Genomic DNA, 17,992 nt, shown 5'->3' with positions numbered 1-17,992 from the left:
GTTGCCACAGGAAAGGAAGACAGTAGGATGCAAGTGGGTGTTTACAGTGAAATACAGATCAGATGGGACAGTTGAAAGGTACAAGGCTAGACTGGTGGCCAAAGGTTACACTCAAACCTATAGGATTGACTATCAAGAGACTTTTGCTCCTGTGACTAAGATGAACACCGTTCGAGTCATTCTATCTCTTGCAGTCAATCTAGACTGGTCATTACGCCAGTTTAATGTAAAAAATGTTTTTCTCCATGGTGATTTGATAGAGGTATATATGGATCCTTCTCCAGGATTTACACTAGGAGAAGGTAAGGTATGCAAGCTGAAAAGACATTTTACGGGTTGAAACAATCGCCAAGGGCATAGTTTGGCAAGTTGAGCTACTCGATGAAGGAGTATGATTTTAAGCAAGCTTTGGCAGATCATACTCTGTTTAATAAGAGGGAGCACGATGATATTACCCTTGCTTACTGTTTATGCCGATGACATGATTATTACGGGTAGTAATGCTAGTGAGATAGAGAAACTTCGAAACTACTTGGCCAAGGAATTTGAGATGAAGGACTTGGGGGTTCTAAAATACTTCTTAGGTGTTGAAGTATCTCGGTCCAAGCAAGGACTTTCCTGTCCCAACAGAAGTATATTTTAGATCTCTTAGCTGAAAATGGTAATTCTGCCTGTGAACCTGTAAATACTCCCATTGAGGTGAATCATGGTCTATCTATCTATCCTGATCAGGTTCTGACTAACAAGGAGAGATATCAGAGACTAGTGGGGAAGTTGATTTATCTAACCCACACTAGGCTTGATTTATCATATGCAGTTAGTGTTGTCAGTCAATTTATACACAATCCAAGTGATCGACACATGAACGCAGTGAATTGTATTTTGGCTTATCTGAAGTCCTCTCCAGGTAAAGGTATTATGTTCTCCAAACATGGGCATTTGGATATTATGCGTTACACAGACTCTGACTTTGCTAGCTCTAAATTAGATAGAAAGTCTGCTTCAGGCTATGTGTCATTCGTTGGAGGTAATCTGGTGACATGAAGGAGTAAGAAACAGAATGTGGTGTCATTGTCTAATGCAGAAGCTGAATACCGGGCTCTTCATCACGCAACCACAGAGCTTGCTTGGTTAAAAATTCTCTTAAAAGAACTCGTGTTTAGTCCAAAGAAACCTATAGTACTTTATTATGATAACACTGCAACTATTGAGATAGCTAACAATCCGGTTCAACATGATCGAACTAAGCACATTGAACATGACAGGAATTATATTAAAGATAACCTAGATTCTGGTATGATAGAGGTTCCTTACATTAAAAGTGCAGATCAGCTGGCCGACATGATGACTCAGCTGTTACTAGTGGCTCATTTTATGCATCATTATCCAAGTTGGGCATGTGTGATATCTATGAACCAATTTGAGGGGGAGACTTAGCATATATAGCTATATACTTATTTAGGAATTATAGCTGTAATATTCCTGTAATTATTTCCTGTATTTTTCATGTATAGTTGACTTACCTTAAATAGGTCTAGGTATCTTGTATAAATACCTTGAGATATATGGAATAAATAAGAGTGTTTTTCAGTCAATTATTATTTGTTGTTAATGAGATCGTTGGGTTATCTCTGAATGAGCCCAAATTCAGTTAATTCACAAAATAGGTCACAAGGGCAAAAATTCTCAAAAGAGCAAACCAAACACTAATCCACATTTTGATCCCCAAGTTCACAAACCCATAACTCGATCTTTAACACGGTACCATAACAACTAGGAGATATTTTCATGAAAGCTCTAACTCAGGTTCGGATTGATTATCCTTGTAACAAGCTAGGTACAACCAATGTCTATGCTCCAGCTTGAGGGGGAGTATTACAGCCAGTATATTGATATACGAAAGTATGTACAATTGTGTATAGCTTGATTTTAAGGGATTAATTAAATTCTAATTAGGTGTCCTTTGTATAGGTTTCCTTCCTAGAATAGGACTTGTACTTGTGTACATATGCATGCTAATTATATTTAATAATAACACAAGAAATTCTTTCCTCAAATTGTGTGTTTGCAGGAATAATAAATACCAGAAAGCTTGTGAGAAATGAATCTCTAGTTCCGAAAAAAGATTGCGAAGTCATATTCTCCCAAAAGAAAAAGTGATAAGTTATTTTTTACATTTTTTAATTTAAAGTTGAATTATTTTAATTTACAATTGAATTAATTTATTTATTTATTTAATAATTAATATTATAAATATTATAAATATTGTAATAATTATAATTAATATTGCAATAATTAATTTAAAATTTTAATATAATAAGAATAAATATAAAAATAATAAGAAGAATTAATAAAGAATTAATATAAACTAAAATTTAATATAATTCTATTTCAATGTCGAATCAGGATCAACTTGGACAAACATAAAGTTAGCTTCAGTCATTATGTATTGAACAGAAGCAAAAGCCTCGGTAATGGTCAGACGTGCCCCATCCCTTTCACTCATAACAGGCAGTTACAATTTAGAAAACTCAATCATGGTAAGACCTAAATCCATATTTATTGTTTTAAAAGTAACATTTCAGATTGGCTGTGATTTGGCAACTATGTTCTTTGGTGTAATTTTTTACCAGCACAAGAGACATGACAATTTTATTGGAGTGAAGAGCTTACCATTTTACGGCATATCAATATCCAGTGAGATGGACGTGAAGGGCATGATGCAAGTAGCAATCGTATAATAGTCGCACGTACCAGATTACCAATCCTACAAGAATGAAAGCAATTCAAAACCTCACAATGACAAGAACAGAATATCAAAACAAATCCTCTCTATCCAGATATAATATGTTACCCAGTGTACTAAGTAATGCCAAAGACCTGCAGCAGTTAGGGTGAGATTTGATCCATTCTATTTGAGAATTATACTTTTTAAAAGAAAATGACTGAGCATTCATGATTAGACCATATGATAATCATAATCTCATTAAACTGACTTTGACACTCAGATTTCCTTTTTCTTTTTTATTGATTGATTTCCTATCAAATTCAGCTAACTCAAGCAAGATATTGATGAATAACAAAATGTAGGGAAAAGAAACTGTGACTGTGTCAAGCACATAGAAAGTGTATGGACAACGAGATGGCAACTTACTCAGAATCAGTTTCCTCATCTAACATGTGAAACAACTTATCTTCTATTTGCTCATCGATGATGGAAACCTGTCACAAATAATATTAGCACAAGCATCTGAAAAGGATAAGGTTGGTTGAAAGATGCGAAAGAGATATAAAAGGCACTATGCCCTAATTACTTACTGGATCCTTCTCAATAAGATGTCGTAGGGTGGACACGGCAAGATGCCGTAAAGTTGGCTGCTCTCAAAGACACTAAATTTTATTAGCAGAGCAGAGATAACATATCAATATATCAGGAAAAGATTTTATGATAAAGGAACAAAACCTGTCTTGAGGACAGAGTGGAGAGAAGAGTTTGCACATGAGAATGCACAGAAACAGCATGTGGGGCAAAGAGAACAAGTTGTTGAGTAAAACGGACACTCCTACCAAATTGATCAGTATTAGTTAAAAACTCCTAAGAGCTAAAGGAACCAAAAAATAAAATTTTAGGCTAATCTCTCGGATTGTTCAAACCATACTAATTTACAATGATGGTTATTCACTTATTCTCCAGATCTAATCAATTATACTATACTTCAATTAGAGTTGAAATCACAGCTGGCACTCAACTTAATTATAGGCTAAACTTTACCATGTTCAAAGAATAAACCATGATAGTAAAGTTTAATAAAGTGTCGATGAAGGGCTATTCCCACTACGCGCTAACTAGAAAAGGAGGAAATGAAGAGAGTGAGGGCTGATTCTATAGCAGCTCCCTCTGGCATTCAAGAAGCCCTTCTTTCCCAAGCGATTCTCTTGTGCGCCTTGGATCTTTTAGTGGTTAAGCCATATCTTATTAGTTTATTTTATTTCATATCATCTAGAGGGGTAAAGAAAACTGCAATGCCTCTAAATTACGGAGTATCATAAAATATGAACAAAAGGGGGAAAAAGAAAGAGTAATTTGCAGACTTACTCGAGCAATGTAGCTGTTTCTTGCCAGGATCTTATCTCTGCAATAACAGACTGGATAAAGAATACATTATATGAATTACAAAACCAGAATTTGAGAAGAAAGGCAACATAATCCATACACTAAAACGAGTACTTCTCATCAAATATATCATATACTAGTTTATGCGGAGCATAGGTTGCTCGAGCACGTGAAACATTAAGGAACGTGTATAATAAATCATATGCAAAATATCTATTATCACATCATCTCATAATTAAAAGTATTGTTTAAGTATTCCAATCCTATAAAAGATATTCAAACTCCAAATTAAAATTAATAATAAAACATCAAAGATTTTTCGGACTGAGATTGTTCTATTCACTATTGATGGTTATTTGCACTTTGAAATGCAAAATGTTTATATTCCAAATTGCTACAAATCAGCTACAGAGACACTGATGGTTATCAAGTTTCTCAGAAGCAGAAGTCTTAAACACCGACTAGACCAGAAATCAAACATTGTAAGAATTACCTTGCAACGTGAAAAGAAAATGCTGCCGGGGGCAAGTTCAGGACCAAGTACTGCAACAATAGCATTTATTAGACAACCGACTCCTTGTTGAAGGTCAACCAATCCATTCTCTTCAGACAAAAGGATGTCCATCGCAAGGCCAAGTGTTGCCTGCATATAAAAGAAAAATACAATAAAGAAAGAAAAGAATAAGGGAAAGAATGTAATGTTGAAAGATCAATGAAAAATAAGAAGTATGCGAACACAAACATGAAATGTGACAGAAAAGCAAATATCCTGCAAACATAGGAAACTACACCAAGCATTATATATATGTTACGATGCTTTGTATACAATTTATGAAAGTGTGGAACATGTTCTTTGCAGATATAGAACAGCAGCAGCAGTAAGTACACCAGAAAGATAAACCAAGATTGAAGAGAGACCAAGAAACTCAATCAACTCTCTGTGATTGTCATCTACCGTTAAAAGATTCCCTAAAGCAAAATCATCTAGGAGTAAACAATAAGATGATTAGTTCTCAGATGCAGGTTGAGTAACTTTTTTGATGCTCAAAACACCTCAAAAGCAGACTTTTAAATTAATACGTGTTCCATACATGAAAACATCCAAAGAAAAAGAGGAAAAATAATTCAATCCCACCCTTTACAGTATCGTCCTAGACCCTCTTTATGCAAAGGAATTGCACCAGAAGGACCTCAACACAGGCACCAATCCTCAAGTAACCAACATAGGTTTGGTCCACCAGGATGGTAATACAGATATGACATAGTCCAATAGTAACCAGACAAGAATTTTGGACAATACAATTGAGACACCTACAATTACCTGAACATGAGATACATATGAGAAACCAGCAGCTTCAATGGTTAGAAGAAGTCCATGCAAAGACCAGATCTGTAAACTAGTGATTGTACTTTTAGCCAGTGATGATATTGAGCTCACAGTTGAAGGCACTAAGCTAGACAATGCCATTCCTCCTGCACTGGAGGTCAGGGATAAATATAGTAAGAAACTGAGCATAAAGATGCAGTGAAATTCTGAGGTGGATATAGAACACTCAATGAGCACTACAGTGAAATGTAAAACTAAAACAGAAATATAACTAAATGGCATTCTATTCCAGCTCCCCAGCTGTAAAACCAATTTAATATTTATAAAATATAAAATTGTGATGAAAAACCCGGCCCTATTCTTTTACCAGCTTCTCATCATTATTGTAGTTATATATGGTTTGATCAAATGCTGCAATTAAAACTAACACAAGATTCTCTAACAAGAAAACAAATTCACAAAGAATCCAGAGTACAAATGACAGTGTACAGCCATTGCACTAACTCAACCTCCAAATAGTCTTTAGGATGCCCAGACAGATAATCTATACTTTCAACTCATTTTAACTTGAACTATAATAGCTACCCTTATTATCAACCAATAGAGTGATTCTATCCAAACTGCAACGATACATCTACTTCCATGCATTACACAATCAATAAAGAACAGGATGTTCAGAAACCGTGATTACTACTAATAAGTAGATTGGTTGATCAGTCATCAAAGTCTACTTTTAAGAGAATCTGTACAGACAAGGGTTTTCAAAAAGATGTCAGCCTTTTTGGGTTCTCCATGACCTCCAAAGTGTAGAACTTTCTAAAGATTACTATATACCCAGAAGTTCTCAGCTGATGTTTCTAGCTATTGAAAACATAGGATTATAAGCCGTCAGAATTACAAGATATAATTGTCCAATGCTTATAAAACGTCAATAGAATTTCCACGTCTTTGAGCAGGATACTTCTTCAAATCTGACTTGTAACCTTTTTCCCCTCTTTAATAGGTATTGTTATCAGCAGAAATAAATCTGGTATAGCTCTATAATCCACTAATCCAGTTATTTTCACTATTTGATTACAAGGTCATAAGATTTAAGGCTTGTTGTTGGAATAGGAAATATTGACCTAGCTGTAAATATAGGAATTCTAGGCTACATTAAAGGAGATTAGGCCAATCATTAGGCAGATTTCTTATATAGCTGTAAATTGTTGTGATTATGTTCTTTCTTTATTAAGATGATGTTTGTACCTATATATATGTACAATGTAATACATGTAAATTAAGGAGCAATACAACCTATCTTTTCTATTTATTTGCATGGTATCAGAGCCATCCGAAGAAAAAAAAAAAAAAAAAAAAAAGGAAAAACCTACCCTCCTCAAAGAAAAATCTAGCCACTACAATTCCACCATGCCTGCAACTCCATCTGATGGTTCAATCACTAATCCTACTTCTGAAATACCTACTTCATCCAATCAACAAAAAATCTTAGCCACATCTGATTCTCATTCAGTCCAAATAACTACTATTAGGTTGAATGGAGAGAATTTTCTACGCTGGTCTCAGTCTGTGCATATGTATATTCGAGGTAGAGGGAAGAATGGATACTTAACTGGTGAGAAGAAGGAACCAAATATGGATGACCCATCCTATTCTTCTTGAGATGCAGAAAACTCCATGGTTATGACATGGCTAGTCAACTCTATGGAGGAAGACATAAGTTCCAGTTACATGTGTTATCATACCGCAAAGGAACTTTGGGATAATGTCAATTTAATCTATTCAGATCTGGGAAATCAGTCTCAGATATATGAAATCATGCTGAAACTAGGGGAAATCCATCAAGGTGAGGATAGTGTCACCAAATATTTTAATTCTCTGAAACTTTGATGGCAAGACTTGGACTTGTTTTAACTTTTATTAATGGAAATCCACTGATGATTGCAATCATTACAAAAAAAAAGGTAGAAGATGATCGCATTTTCAAATTCCTCATGGGACTTAATGTGGAGTTTGATGAAGTGAGAGGGCGAATCATTGGGAGACAACCCCTTCCATCTATTGGCGAGGTATTTGCTGAGGTTCGACGTGAGAAGAGTCGCAGGCTGGTTATGTTGGGGAAAAAAGACTCAAACAGCAGCACTGAAAATTCTGCATTAGCAGCAGCTGAATCCTATGCAAGAAAAGTGAAGAAATTTGATGAAAAGCCCCGTGTTTGGTGTGACCACTACAACAAACCAAAGCATACACATGAAAGCTGCTGGAAACTTCATGGAAAACCAGCTAAATGGAAGGGAAAACATGAAGGCAAGTTCAATCGGACTCCCTCTACGAATGAAGCTGAAACTGTCCCCTTCACTCCTCAACAAGTTGATCAAATACTAAAGCTGCTGAAATCTAATTCTGGATCATCTGGTACTCCTAATGCTTCCTTGGCACAAACAGGTAGAAATTTAAATGCCTTATCCTGTGTGAGTCTAACTGCTCCATGGATCATAGATTCTAGAGCCTCTAACCATATGACAAGTGTCTCAAGTTTATTTCACACTTATGTTTCTTGTTCTGGTCATGAAAAAAATTCTTATAGCAGATGGTTCTTACAGACCAATTGCTGGTAAAGGTACAATCAATTTGTCAAAAACCTTGACTCTTAAATCTGTCCTCCATGTACCTAAACTTGCATGTAATTTATTATCTGTCAGTAAACTGTCTAAAGATTCCAATTACCGTGTCATTTTTTGTGACTCCTATTATGTGTTTCAGGACCAGAATTCGGGGAGGAAGATTGGCAGTGCTAGGATGATAGATGGGCTCTACCATTTTGAAGGTGAAGCCTCCAAAGATGAAAAGATTAGGGCATCCTAGTTTTTTCTACCTTAAAAGGTTATTTCCTACTTTATTTAAAGGAATAGATTGTTCTTGTTTTCATTGTGAACATTGCATTTTATCAAAAAGTCATAAGCACATTTATCATTCAAAGCCTTGTCAACCCTCAAAGCCTTTTTATTTAATTCACAGTGATGTGTGGGGTCCCTCACGGATCCATACTTATTCGGAAAAAAAATGGTATGTCACATTTATCGATGATCATACTCGATTGTGTTGGGTTTTTTTAATGACTAACAAGTCTGATGTTAAGACGATCTTTCAAAATTTTTACGCTATGATTGAAAATCAATTTCAAACTAAAATCAGTACCCTACATATTGATAATGGTACAGAGTATTTCAATGAAACGCTTGGAAAGTTTTTAAAAGACAAAGGTATTCAACATAAATCTACTTGTGTTGATACGCCCTAACAAAATGGTATAGCCGAGCACAAAAATAGACAATTATTGGAAGTGGCTCGTGCTATTATGTTCTCTATGTATGTACCTAAATATTTATGGGGAGAAGCTATTTTAACTGCATCATATTTGATTAATAGATGCCTACCTATGTTCTTGATTTCACTACTCTCCTTGAATGTTTTCAACGTTACTTCCCACAACATCATCTTTCATCCAATTTACCTTTTAAACTTTTTGGCTGCACAGCCTATGTCCATTTATCTAGCAACAAGGATCAATCCAAACTAGATCCGAGGGCTGAGAAATATGTTTTCGTTGGTTATGCATCAAATAAGAAGGGGTATAAGTTTTTTAATCCCCACAATAAAAAGGTCATAATTTGTATGGATGTTATCTTTCTTGAAAATCAGCCTTATTTCAAAAGGAATTTTCTTCAGGGGGAGCAATTAGAAGAAGAAAATAAATGGGACAGCATTGTTTTACCCAAAATTGTGGCTTCTAAGCTAAATATTTTTGAAGATAAAACTTCTATTTTGTCAAGCAATATTGAATCTATGACAGAGAAAGAAACACTTCCAAATAATGAGCGTGAGGTTCTTGTTTATACAAGAAGAAAGGATCACAAACAAGGTAGAGAACTCATCATCTCCTCAGCACCTAGTCAATCCACTCCGAATTCAGGTACTCAAGATTCTCCTCAAAATAATAATTCTTTTGATAATCCTCAAAAATCACATGAATATTGTGATCTTGATGTCCCTATTGCACTTAGAAAAGGAACCCGTTCTTGTACTAATCATCCAATTGCAAATTATTTATCTTATAATAAACTCTCCAAGAGTCATATAGCATTTGTGTCAAAAATCTCAAATCTTTTTATTCCAAGAAATATTCAGGAAGCACTTGATGATCCAAATTAGAGGATGGCAGTAATGGAAGAAATGGGTGCGTTGAAAAGGAATGGGACATAGGAAGTGGTAGAACTCCCCAAAGATCAAAAAATTGTTGGTTGCAAATGGGTTTTTACTGTAAAATGTAAAGCAGATGGCAATGTGGAGAGATACAAGGCTAGGCTGGTGGCTAAGGGGTTTACTCAAACTTATGGTATCGATTACCAAGAAACCTTTGCTCCAGTAGCAAAAATTAACTCTATACGTGTTTTATTGTCTCTTGCAGTTAATTTCAGTTGGCCACTACACCAACTAGATGTGAAAAATGTCTTTCTCAATGGTGATTTAGAAGAGGAAGTGTTCATGAGTCCACCTCCTGCATTTGAAAAATCTGTTGGCAAAAACAAAGTTTGCAAACTTAAGAAATCTTTATATGGCCTCAAGCAATCCCCAAGAGCATGGTTTGAATGATTCGGGAAAACAATGAAAATATATGGATACAATCAAAGTCAAGCAGACCACACCATGTTTTATAAACATTCTAAGGAAGGTAAAACAGCAGTGTTGGTTATGTATGTTGATGATATGATTTTAACTGGTGATGATGAGGATGAATTAGCTAGTTTAAAGAAAAAGCTAAGTCAGGATTTTGAGATCAAAGACCTAGGGGCATTAAAGTATTTTCTAGGCATGGAGTTCGCAAGATCATGAGAAGGAAATTTTGTGAATCAAAGGAAATATATCCTTGATCTACTAAATGAAACAGGTCTTCTAGGTCGCAAAGCAGCTGAAACTCCAAAGGAGGTGAATCTCAAATTAAATCCTGCAAAACCAGAGGACATAATTGAGAAGGAGAGGTTTCAACGTTTAGTGGGCAGACTTACATATCTGTCACATACTCGTCCTGATATAGCATTTGCAGTAAGCATGATTAGCCAATTTATGCACTCACCAGGCCAAGAACACTTTGAAGCTGCCTATAGGATACTTAGATATCTAAAGGGAACACCTGGAAAAGGACTAATGTTTAAAAAATCTGGTCATTTGCAAGTGGAAGTCTATACCGATGCTGATTGGGCAGGTAGCACTGCAGATAGAAGGTCAACATCAGGGTACTGCACTTTTATTGGAGGAAATCTTGTTTCCTGGAGGAGCAAAAAACAAAATGTTGTGGCACGTAGTAGTGCTGAAGCTGAATTCAGATCTCTTGCACATGGAATTTGTGAAGCAATGTGGATTAAAAAGTTACTACAAGATCTGGAACTACCTATTTCCTCATGAAAGTCTATTGTGACAACAAAGCTGCTTGTTCCATTGCACATAATCCAGTTCATCATGATTGGACTAAGCATGTTAAAGTTGACAAGCACTTTATCAAAGAGAAGATTGAAAGTGGACTGATTTGTATTTCTTATATTCCTACATCTCAACAAATAGCTGATATTTTTACCAAAGGACTACTGAAAAGACAATTTGATTTTCTAGTAATCAAGCTGTCAATGGGAGATATTTTCAGCCAGCTTGAGGGGGAGTGTTGGAATAGGAAATATTGACCTAGCTGTAAATATAGGAATTCTAGGCTACATTAAAGGAGATTAGGCAAATCATTAGGCAGATTTCTTATATAGCTGTAAATTGCTGTAATTATGTTCTTTCTTTATTTAGGTGATGTTTGTACCTATATATATGTACAATGTAATACATGTAAATTAAGGAGCAATACAACCTATCTTTTCTATTTATTTGCACTTGTACATTGGCTCTTTTAGATACCATTAAAGGAAAATTAATCACAGGCATGAGGAGAAATGTCTGCAAAAACAGATCTATTAGTATGTATTATAATTCTATGTGAACAGTCAAAATTTAGAACAACAAAAATTATTTTAATGCTAAATAAAAAGAACTACAAAGAATATATAAGATCACAGGCATCCAAATACAACCAACAGATATTCAGAACTTTTGATAAAATGTATGCTTGTGTGCATGTGTGTAAAGCTTCAATGAATTTGTATTTCACCTGCGATGAATGCATCCAAGTGCAAAAGCAATTGATCCTGCATAGGTCGAATCAGTTGCTGCCGTAAGGTCACCAAGAAGCAACCTAGTCTTTTATCATCAGATGCAACAGAGACAAAGAGAAAGTGGGAAGGAAGGGGTCAGAACTACCAGATAAATACTAGGTGTAAAGAGCTTTTCCAAATCAGTTAAGCATAGAATTCTGATTAATATAAAATAATAATATCTTAACTTCTTTTCGTCCACAACTACAATAAAGAATAAAGTAGCTTCAGCCATAGTGGTGGAACTAACCGTTCTGGCTGTAAATACATCATTTCCAAGGCGAGATAAAAGACCAAGACCTTCAGATGATGCTCTACGTTGGGATGCACAGATGTCTCCCTCTGCCAGAATACTCTGTCCAATTAAATAATAAATGAAAACAAATAAGGCAGTGGCAATGATAAAATCAGTCAGCAAGAGACTCCTATTGCAGAAAAAGAAATTTTAATGTAGAAGAAGGAACAGCGACTACATCCTAGAGAATGCGGAACTACACGAAAAACTCATTACCTGAAAAATAGCTTGTGCAGGATTTAATATCTCAAAACCTAGAGGTTGAGGACGCAAAGCAATTAAAGCCTGAGAAAAGCATGGGATCAGTTGTAATGTAAACCATATGTAGAGCTTTAAGCAGGTTAAAGAAGGTAGCAAAAACCTTCAATCCAGCAAGTAACCCCACACATATGTTAGTAACACTGGCTGCATGCCATATTTGTTTTTTGCCAGCTTTTAGACACTGCTCAATCATTCCAAGAAGCAGCAGCATCCCACCACTATCCTGGATACAAATAGTCCAAAGATTTAGCAGCAATTGCAGGAAGGCCAAATTTCTCACTAAAGAATGAAAAGCATATGTCCAGCCACTATACCTGAGAAGCAAACATGATTCCAAAGCAGAGGAGCATCTGGTTCACCAATGTCTTGCTTATTGTTTCCGGCTTCAAGAAGAAAAGTAATACACAACATAATTTAAGTAAATCACAGATGAAAAGCCACAAATCTGACAGAAACGACAATAAACATCTACCATGCAACTATAAACAACAGCCTTTAGAGACTTCTGTGGGTTTCAAATGCAGTGGTTCAATGGCAAAATAGATTGTGTACAACTTTGGAATTATGCCTTCTTTGCAGTATTATGGAATATTGGAATGGCAAGGTATGCACACAATTTTAAAAATTCTGGACCTTGACTTAATCTCATGTGGAGTAAGTGGGTTGTCCTAATTTTCCTATGAGCTTATGCATCAGGAGCCTACAGAGAAGCATCTTTCAAGTATCATTCACTTTAATCAGCGTCCATGTTAAAATCATTCTTCTTTTATCTTAAAAATAACATCTTTTCTTTTTTTATTAAGAAATATAATTTTTCAGAAGGAATTCAACTAGATAATACCAAAACAGAAAAAGCAATTATGGACTGCATGATTGTACATATACACATTTATTCCTCCTAAAGACAACTAAAAAATAGAAGTGCACTCCAGTGGAGCTGACTGGCATTTAGAGGATTAGAGCAACAATATTTAATTGGCAGGCCTGGGAGGAGTGGGGGAGGTCCGGTGAAGAAATTCAAATAGGGTTAGAGAAAGTCTAGGTGACACTAGATTTCCTTCCTCTATATGGACAGTGAAAGAAAAAAAAAAAAAACTCATGCAGCTTATTACCTGAGGGAAACTTGAAGGTTCATTCTCCCATACACAAGGCATAAGGCCATCTTTTCCACCTTGGAAAGCACGAAGTTCATCTTCAAACCAATCTCTGATTCAAGATATCAACAAGAAACATGATTTTAACTTAAAGCATTCAAAAAGGAGTTCAAACTTTCTAGAGAAACAACTAAAATAATAACAGAGCAAAATTTAATAATTTGTAAACAAACAGTGAGCCTCAATCCTGAGTAGCTGGGACCAGCTACATGTTAATAATACACTGCCAGCTGAAATTAAAAAACATAAAATTTGGTTCAAGAAGACGAGAAATGACCCATAAAATGAAAAGCAGATACCTTCCAGGAATCCATGGACCCAACCATGCATCTCTTTTGTCAAGAAGCAATCTCAAGCATGAGCTTTCCTCGCATTTAAAAGCATCCCTTTTTACATAACCAAACATGAAGGAACAAATAGCAATCAGTCATACAAAACTTTGTGTGTGTAAGGTATAACTTTGTGCACGAAGACAAATTGAAAGCTCACAGAAAAGTTATTAAAAGAAAAAGAAGAAAAAGAAAGAAAATCAACATAGTATTACCACACAAGTATAGGAAATAGTTACCTATATGGAGCTGCACATAATTGAATAATACGGGGATGATCACTTTTATATGCCATTGGATCAGGAAGGGATTGATAAGCAAGTAGTGTTCTGATGATGAATATGTCAACTGCTGGCTTAACATTTGACAGTTCTTTGCTTTGTAGCCATAGTATATAGGATAAAGCACTGTTTTCCAACAAATTTAGAAATCCTCAATGATGTGAACCAATGTTTTCGAATTTACAAAATGATAGAAGCATTTAACACCAGGATGGGTTAGGAGACAGAGGTGAGAACATAATATAACTTACCTGTTTAAGTATACCATCACTGGCTGAAGTAGGATGCCATTGTTCACAGAATTGGGAGAAATGAAACATTTTATAAATGTTGTAAGCGCATCAACAGCAGCAGACCACACACTACAAGAGGCCAAAAGATGAGATAAAAAATGAGAACAGATAAAGGGCTTTGGTGGAATAGCAATGTCCTTAAAGTCATGGGAGTAAAAGGAAATTACGAGAAGAATTTCAAATTTTGCACGGAGTACTGTTTTCATCCTAGCTTTTGTAAATAGTATAAAAACTTAGGGCCGCAACTGCTCTTCAGAAAGCATGTAGTGTTATTATATATGGAAGAAAACAAGGGATACTAAAGTAAATTTCTAAATACAATCAATTCTTTAAGCAATCTGCAGGCCTTGTGGAATGTGCCTTGCAACTTTTCATCTGGAACTAGCCTAGGCACTAGAGCCAAATGCCTGAATTTAGTAAAATGCTAAAATATCATTTTGCCTCTTCCAAGCAAGAATTGAGACAAGTTCCAAGCTTGCATTCAGACTTTGGTAATGCTGATATACCAAAGGCAATTAGACTAAATCCCTGCTTATAAAGACTTACCAAATCCTCGCTGTCAGATCTCCAGTTTGCTTAATTTCCTGTTCTGGAATTCCACCAAAGAGGGGAGCCCACAATGAGAGAATATCAAAGACTTGGTCTTCAAGCTCCTACAAGTTTCAAGAATAGCTTCATAACATTCATATAGAGTAGCATCATTAATGCCTAACCAACTTATGAAAATATTTCTACCTCCTTCGGCATAGAAGATAGTAGAGAGGACAGAAGTAGCCATCCAGCTTCTTTTTCAACTGTTGCAGCCATAGGGTTGCGACTTGATTCTGTTAGCATTTTCTTTGAAACTTCAAGTACTGATTTCGGCAATCTGAATGCAACAAAATAATAAATAGGCTGGTAAAACAGAATGAGACATCAAGGACATACAGCAAGACAATAGAAATCAACAAAGCAATGGTCATGCAGAAACCTGCTCAACAACCAGAGGCCCAAAATAGTATCTAGTTACAAACTGTTTTATAGTATCTTCTGGAACTGGCAATTTATTGGAAATTGGGTGGAATAAATTGGTACCATTTCAAAAATCAATATGTAGAGTGATATGTTAATATATCATTCGGATCCCAAAATTTGTAGTATACTGGTTAATACTTGGGGAAGTCAAAGCATTAGTCTCTTTCAACCTTCCGGTGCACACATTGCATGATAAATTTCTTCCTTGAGGCATTTAGCATGTGATAGGCTTTGTGGAGATGAAACTTACAAATTAATGAAATCATTAAAAAGGAAGCAAATGGGGAGTCAACCAATCATCAAGAGTTCCCTACCTTATTCTCTATGCCTCTGAGCCAGTTGTTTATGTTTGTAATGGTTTAAACTTTGTTGTTTATGCATGTTTAAATATTGATTACAACATATTGTAAAGGATGTTTTGAGTCATTTATATGCTTTAAATTGTGAAATTGTATGAATTGACTAACAATTGTAACAACCATGTTTTTGAGCTAATCTAAAACTCTTTTAAGGCTAAGAAATAGGTCAAAACCACCAAAGTTCAGTAAAAATGCATCATTTTGATCCAAGGACAGAAGTGTTAAATTTCAGGAAACTCGAGGACTAAATTTACTTTATCTTGCAAAAAGGAAGGAGGATCAAAGTGTGTATCTACCAAATGTCAAAGAGCATTTTGTATTTATCTTTATATCATATTTAACCACCATAAAACACCATGCACAAAAAGCAGCCAATATTTGCAAGGTTCTGGGATGTAAGGAAACCAAGAATTATCTAGATTTCGCGTCATGGGAAGACGTAAAAGGTTAATCTCCATCCCCAACACCAATCTAGGATGAGAGGGAGACAGAGAGACCACGAGGTTGAAATGTAAACCCATGCAATAACTTCCTTAATGTACAAAATGAATAGAACCATTACCTAGCTGGATAACCAAGAGGTAAGTTGGGTGAAACAGCCACCAAAGCTGCCAGGACTGTAGCTTGCCCATGCAAAGAATCAAGCTCAACTTTTAGATTGGTTCCCTGAGAAAATGAAAATCACATATTAAAAGCATGTACAATAAAAAGGAAACAGCGGTACATAACATTTACAAAAATAAGTGTCTTGGTGCACAATGCTTCCCGCATTGCAGATTCTAGGGAGAGGTAAATGTATGCAACAATTCCATTAGATTTCATGGATTGACTATGTAAGCTCTATTTTAGTGGAAAAACCTTGTTCCCAAAAGAAAAAAAAAATTAATCAGAAAATTAATCTTCTCAAAATGGTAATAAATTGAATTATAGTTTATTCACATATAGCACTTGATATTAGTGAAAAAAAGAGTTGTGAATGTTAATTTAGTAGCAAGCAAAAAATTTAGTCAGAACAACATGCAATAAACAAATATATTTTTTAGGTTATAACAATATCATTGGTATTAAACAGTACAGTCGGCATTAAATTCATTCATGATCTTGAACATCAGACTAAATATTAGAAGAGATACAGATAATAACTTCATACTGTGCTAGTAAAATCACTCAAGTTCGTTGTTTCATTTAAATAAAGCCCCTATTACCAAATCTTTTTACATAGGTTTAGCCAAAATTTTAATTTATTGGAGAAGAAAAGGGGTACAGTTCATAAAACTACATGGTTTGGCATTCTTACACTTGAGGGATAGAGGCACTTTTTGTATCAAAAGAGTAACATGTATTTTGCTTTTTAGCACTTTTTAGGTATATACCATATTTTTTTATGTTAGATTGTAAATATTAATAGAAACAAAAATTTTTAAGTAATTAGCATCCAACTAGATATTTTGTGATCATAACAAATTATTCAAACATATACTTTAATTTTAATCAAATTTGAAAAGATAATTCTTTTAGTAAAATTTTGATATATTATGAAATCTATGATGCATTGTTAGATGTCATATTACTTATAGAATCATAATTTATTACTAGTTCAAGTTAAATACATGCAAAACTGTATAAAAAAATAAAAACATAAATGTATACTAAAAAAATAAAACATGCGATCCTCCTTTGATACAAAAAATATATTTGTCCCTCAAGTGTAAAAGCATTAAACCACATGGTAGTTTTTTGAACTTTACCCGAAAAAAAAAAATTATGGTGACACCCCCTTGAATATACAACTGGTATTAATTGGTAAGTGGAGAAAAAGAATATCAAAAAAACAAGTCTACACATGGATTTATGTAATTCGGCTTCAAGCCTATGTCTGTGGCCATGAGAATCAAAGAGTATCCTAAGACATTATAAGACAACTCAAAAAGGCTCTGTAGCCCTTTACTCAATACACTGAAATCTCACTCATAGACTACTCTTCTCTAGCTTTGCTTGCAATTTTGCTCTCAAGTCTCAAGTTTCAGCTTTTTTTATTCTTTCCCGCCCTCCACGCCTCACAAGTGCTCATCCAATGGCAGATTATAGCATGCAAGATCCTCATATCCATTTGTCAACATTTTTCTGCCAGGTTTGGTTTAAATTCTATTTCGACAGAGGTGGCTAGAAACATGGATGCAGTGGCACTGAAACTGTCATTACCCACCAATTTCAAATCATGTCCACAGCTTTCATCTAATTCATGCATTCAAGAGGATATCTTTTATCTTTATGAAAAAAAAAATATCAAGCACTCGCTACACAAACCCTAGCTGCA

General features: G+C 35.1%; 1 protein-coding gene across 2 annotated transcripts in view; it reads right to left on the bottom strand.

Moving 5' to 3' along the window:
• The window catches only part of LOC8261183 (protein SWEETIE), a 42,612-nt gene that overhangs the window by 14,785 nt on the left and 9,835 nt on the right, over window positions 1–17,992 (bottom strand). For both annotated transcript variants that reach the window (XM_015717746.3, XM_015717747.3), the window contains exons 13-31: window positions 16,238–16,341; window positions 15,038–15,170; window positions 14,849–14,955; window positions 14,261–14,371; window positions 13,968–14,135; window positions 13,699–13,785; window positions 13,358–13,451; window positions 12,560–12,628; window positions 12,346–12,468; window positions 12,201–12,269; window positions 11,940–12,044; window positions 11,647–11,735; window positions 5,436–5,592; window positions 4,608–4,757; window positions 4,097–4,146; window positions 3,464–3,563; window positions 3,319–3,375; window positions 3,155–3,222; window positions 2,674–2,767 (exon numbers count right to left, since the gene is read on the bottom strand). In XM_015717746.3, the coding sequence (XP_015573232.2) occupies window positions 2,674–2,767; window positions 3,155–3,222; window positions 3,319–3,375; window positions 3,464–3,563; window positions 4,097–4,146; window positions 4,608–4,757; window positions 5,436–5,592; window positions 11,647–11,735; window positions 11,940–12,044; window positions 12,201–12,269; window positions 12,346–12,468; window positions 12,560–12,628; window positions 13,358–13,451; window positions 13,699–13,785; window positions 13,968–14,135; window positions 14,261–14,371; window positions 14,849–14,955; window positions 15,038–15,170; window positions 16,238–16,341 (1,935 nt within the window). The remainder of the gene's footprint in view (window positions 1–2,673; window positions 2,768–3,154; window positions 3,223–3,318; window positions 3,376–3,463; window positions 3,564–4,096; window positions 4,147–4,607; window positions 4,758–5,435; window positions 5,593–11,646; window positions 11,736–11,939; window positions 12,045–12,200; window positions 12,270–12,345; window positions 12,469–12,559; window positions 12,629–13,357; window positions 13,452–13,698; window positions 13,786–13,967; window positions 14,136–14,260; window positions 14,372–14,848; window positions 14,956–15,037; window positions 15,171–16,237; window positions 16,342–17,992) is intronic.

This window comes from Ricinus communis, chromosome 5, assembly GCF_019578655.1.
Source record: "Ricinus communis isolate WT05 ecotype wild-type chromosome 5, ASM1957865v1, whole genome shotgun sequence".
NCBI lineage: Eukaryota > Viridiplantae > Streptophyta > Magnoliopsida > Malpighiales > Euphorbiaceae > Ricinus > Ricinus communis.
Note: the sequence above shows the minus strand (reverse complement) of the source record. Positions and strands in the feature narration are given on the sequence as shown.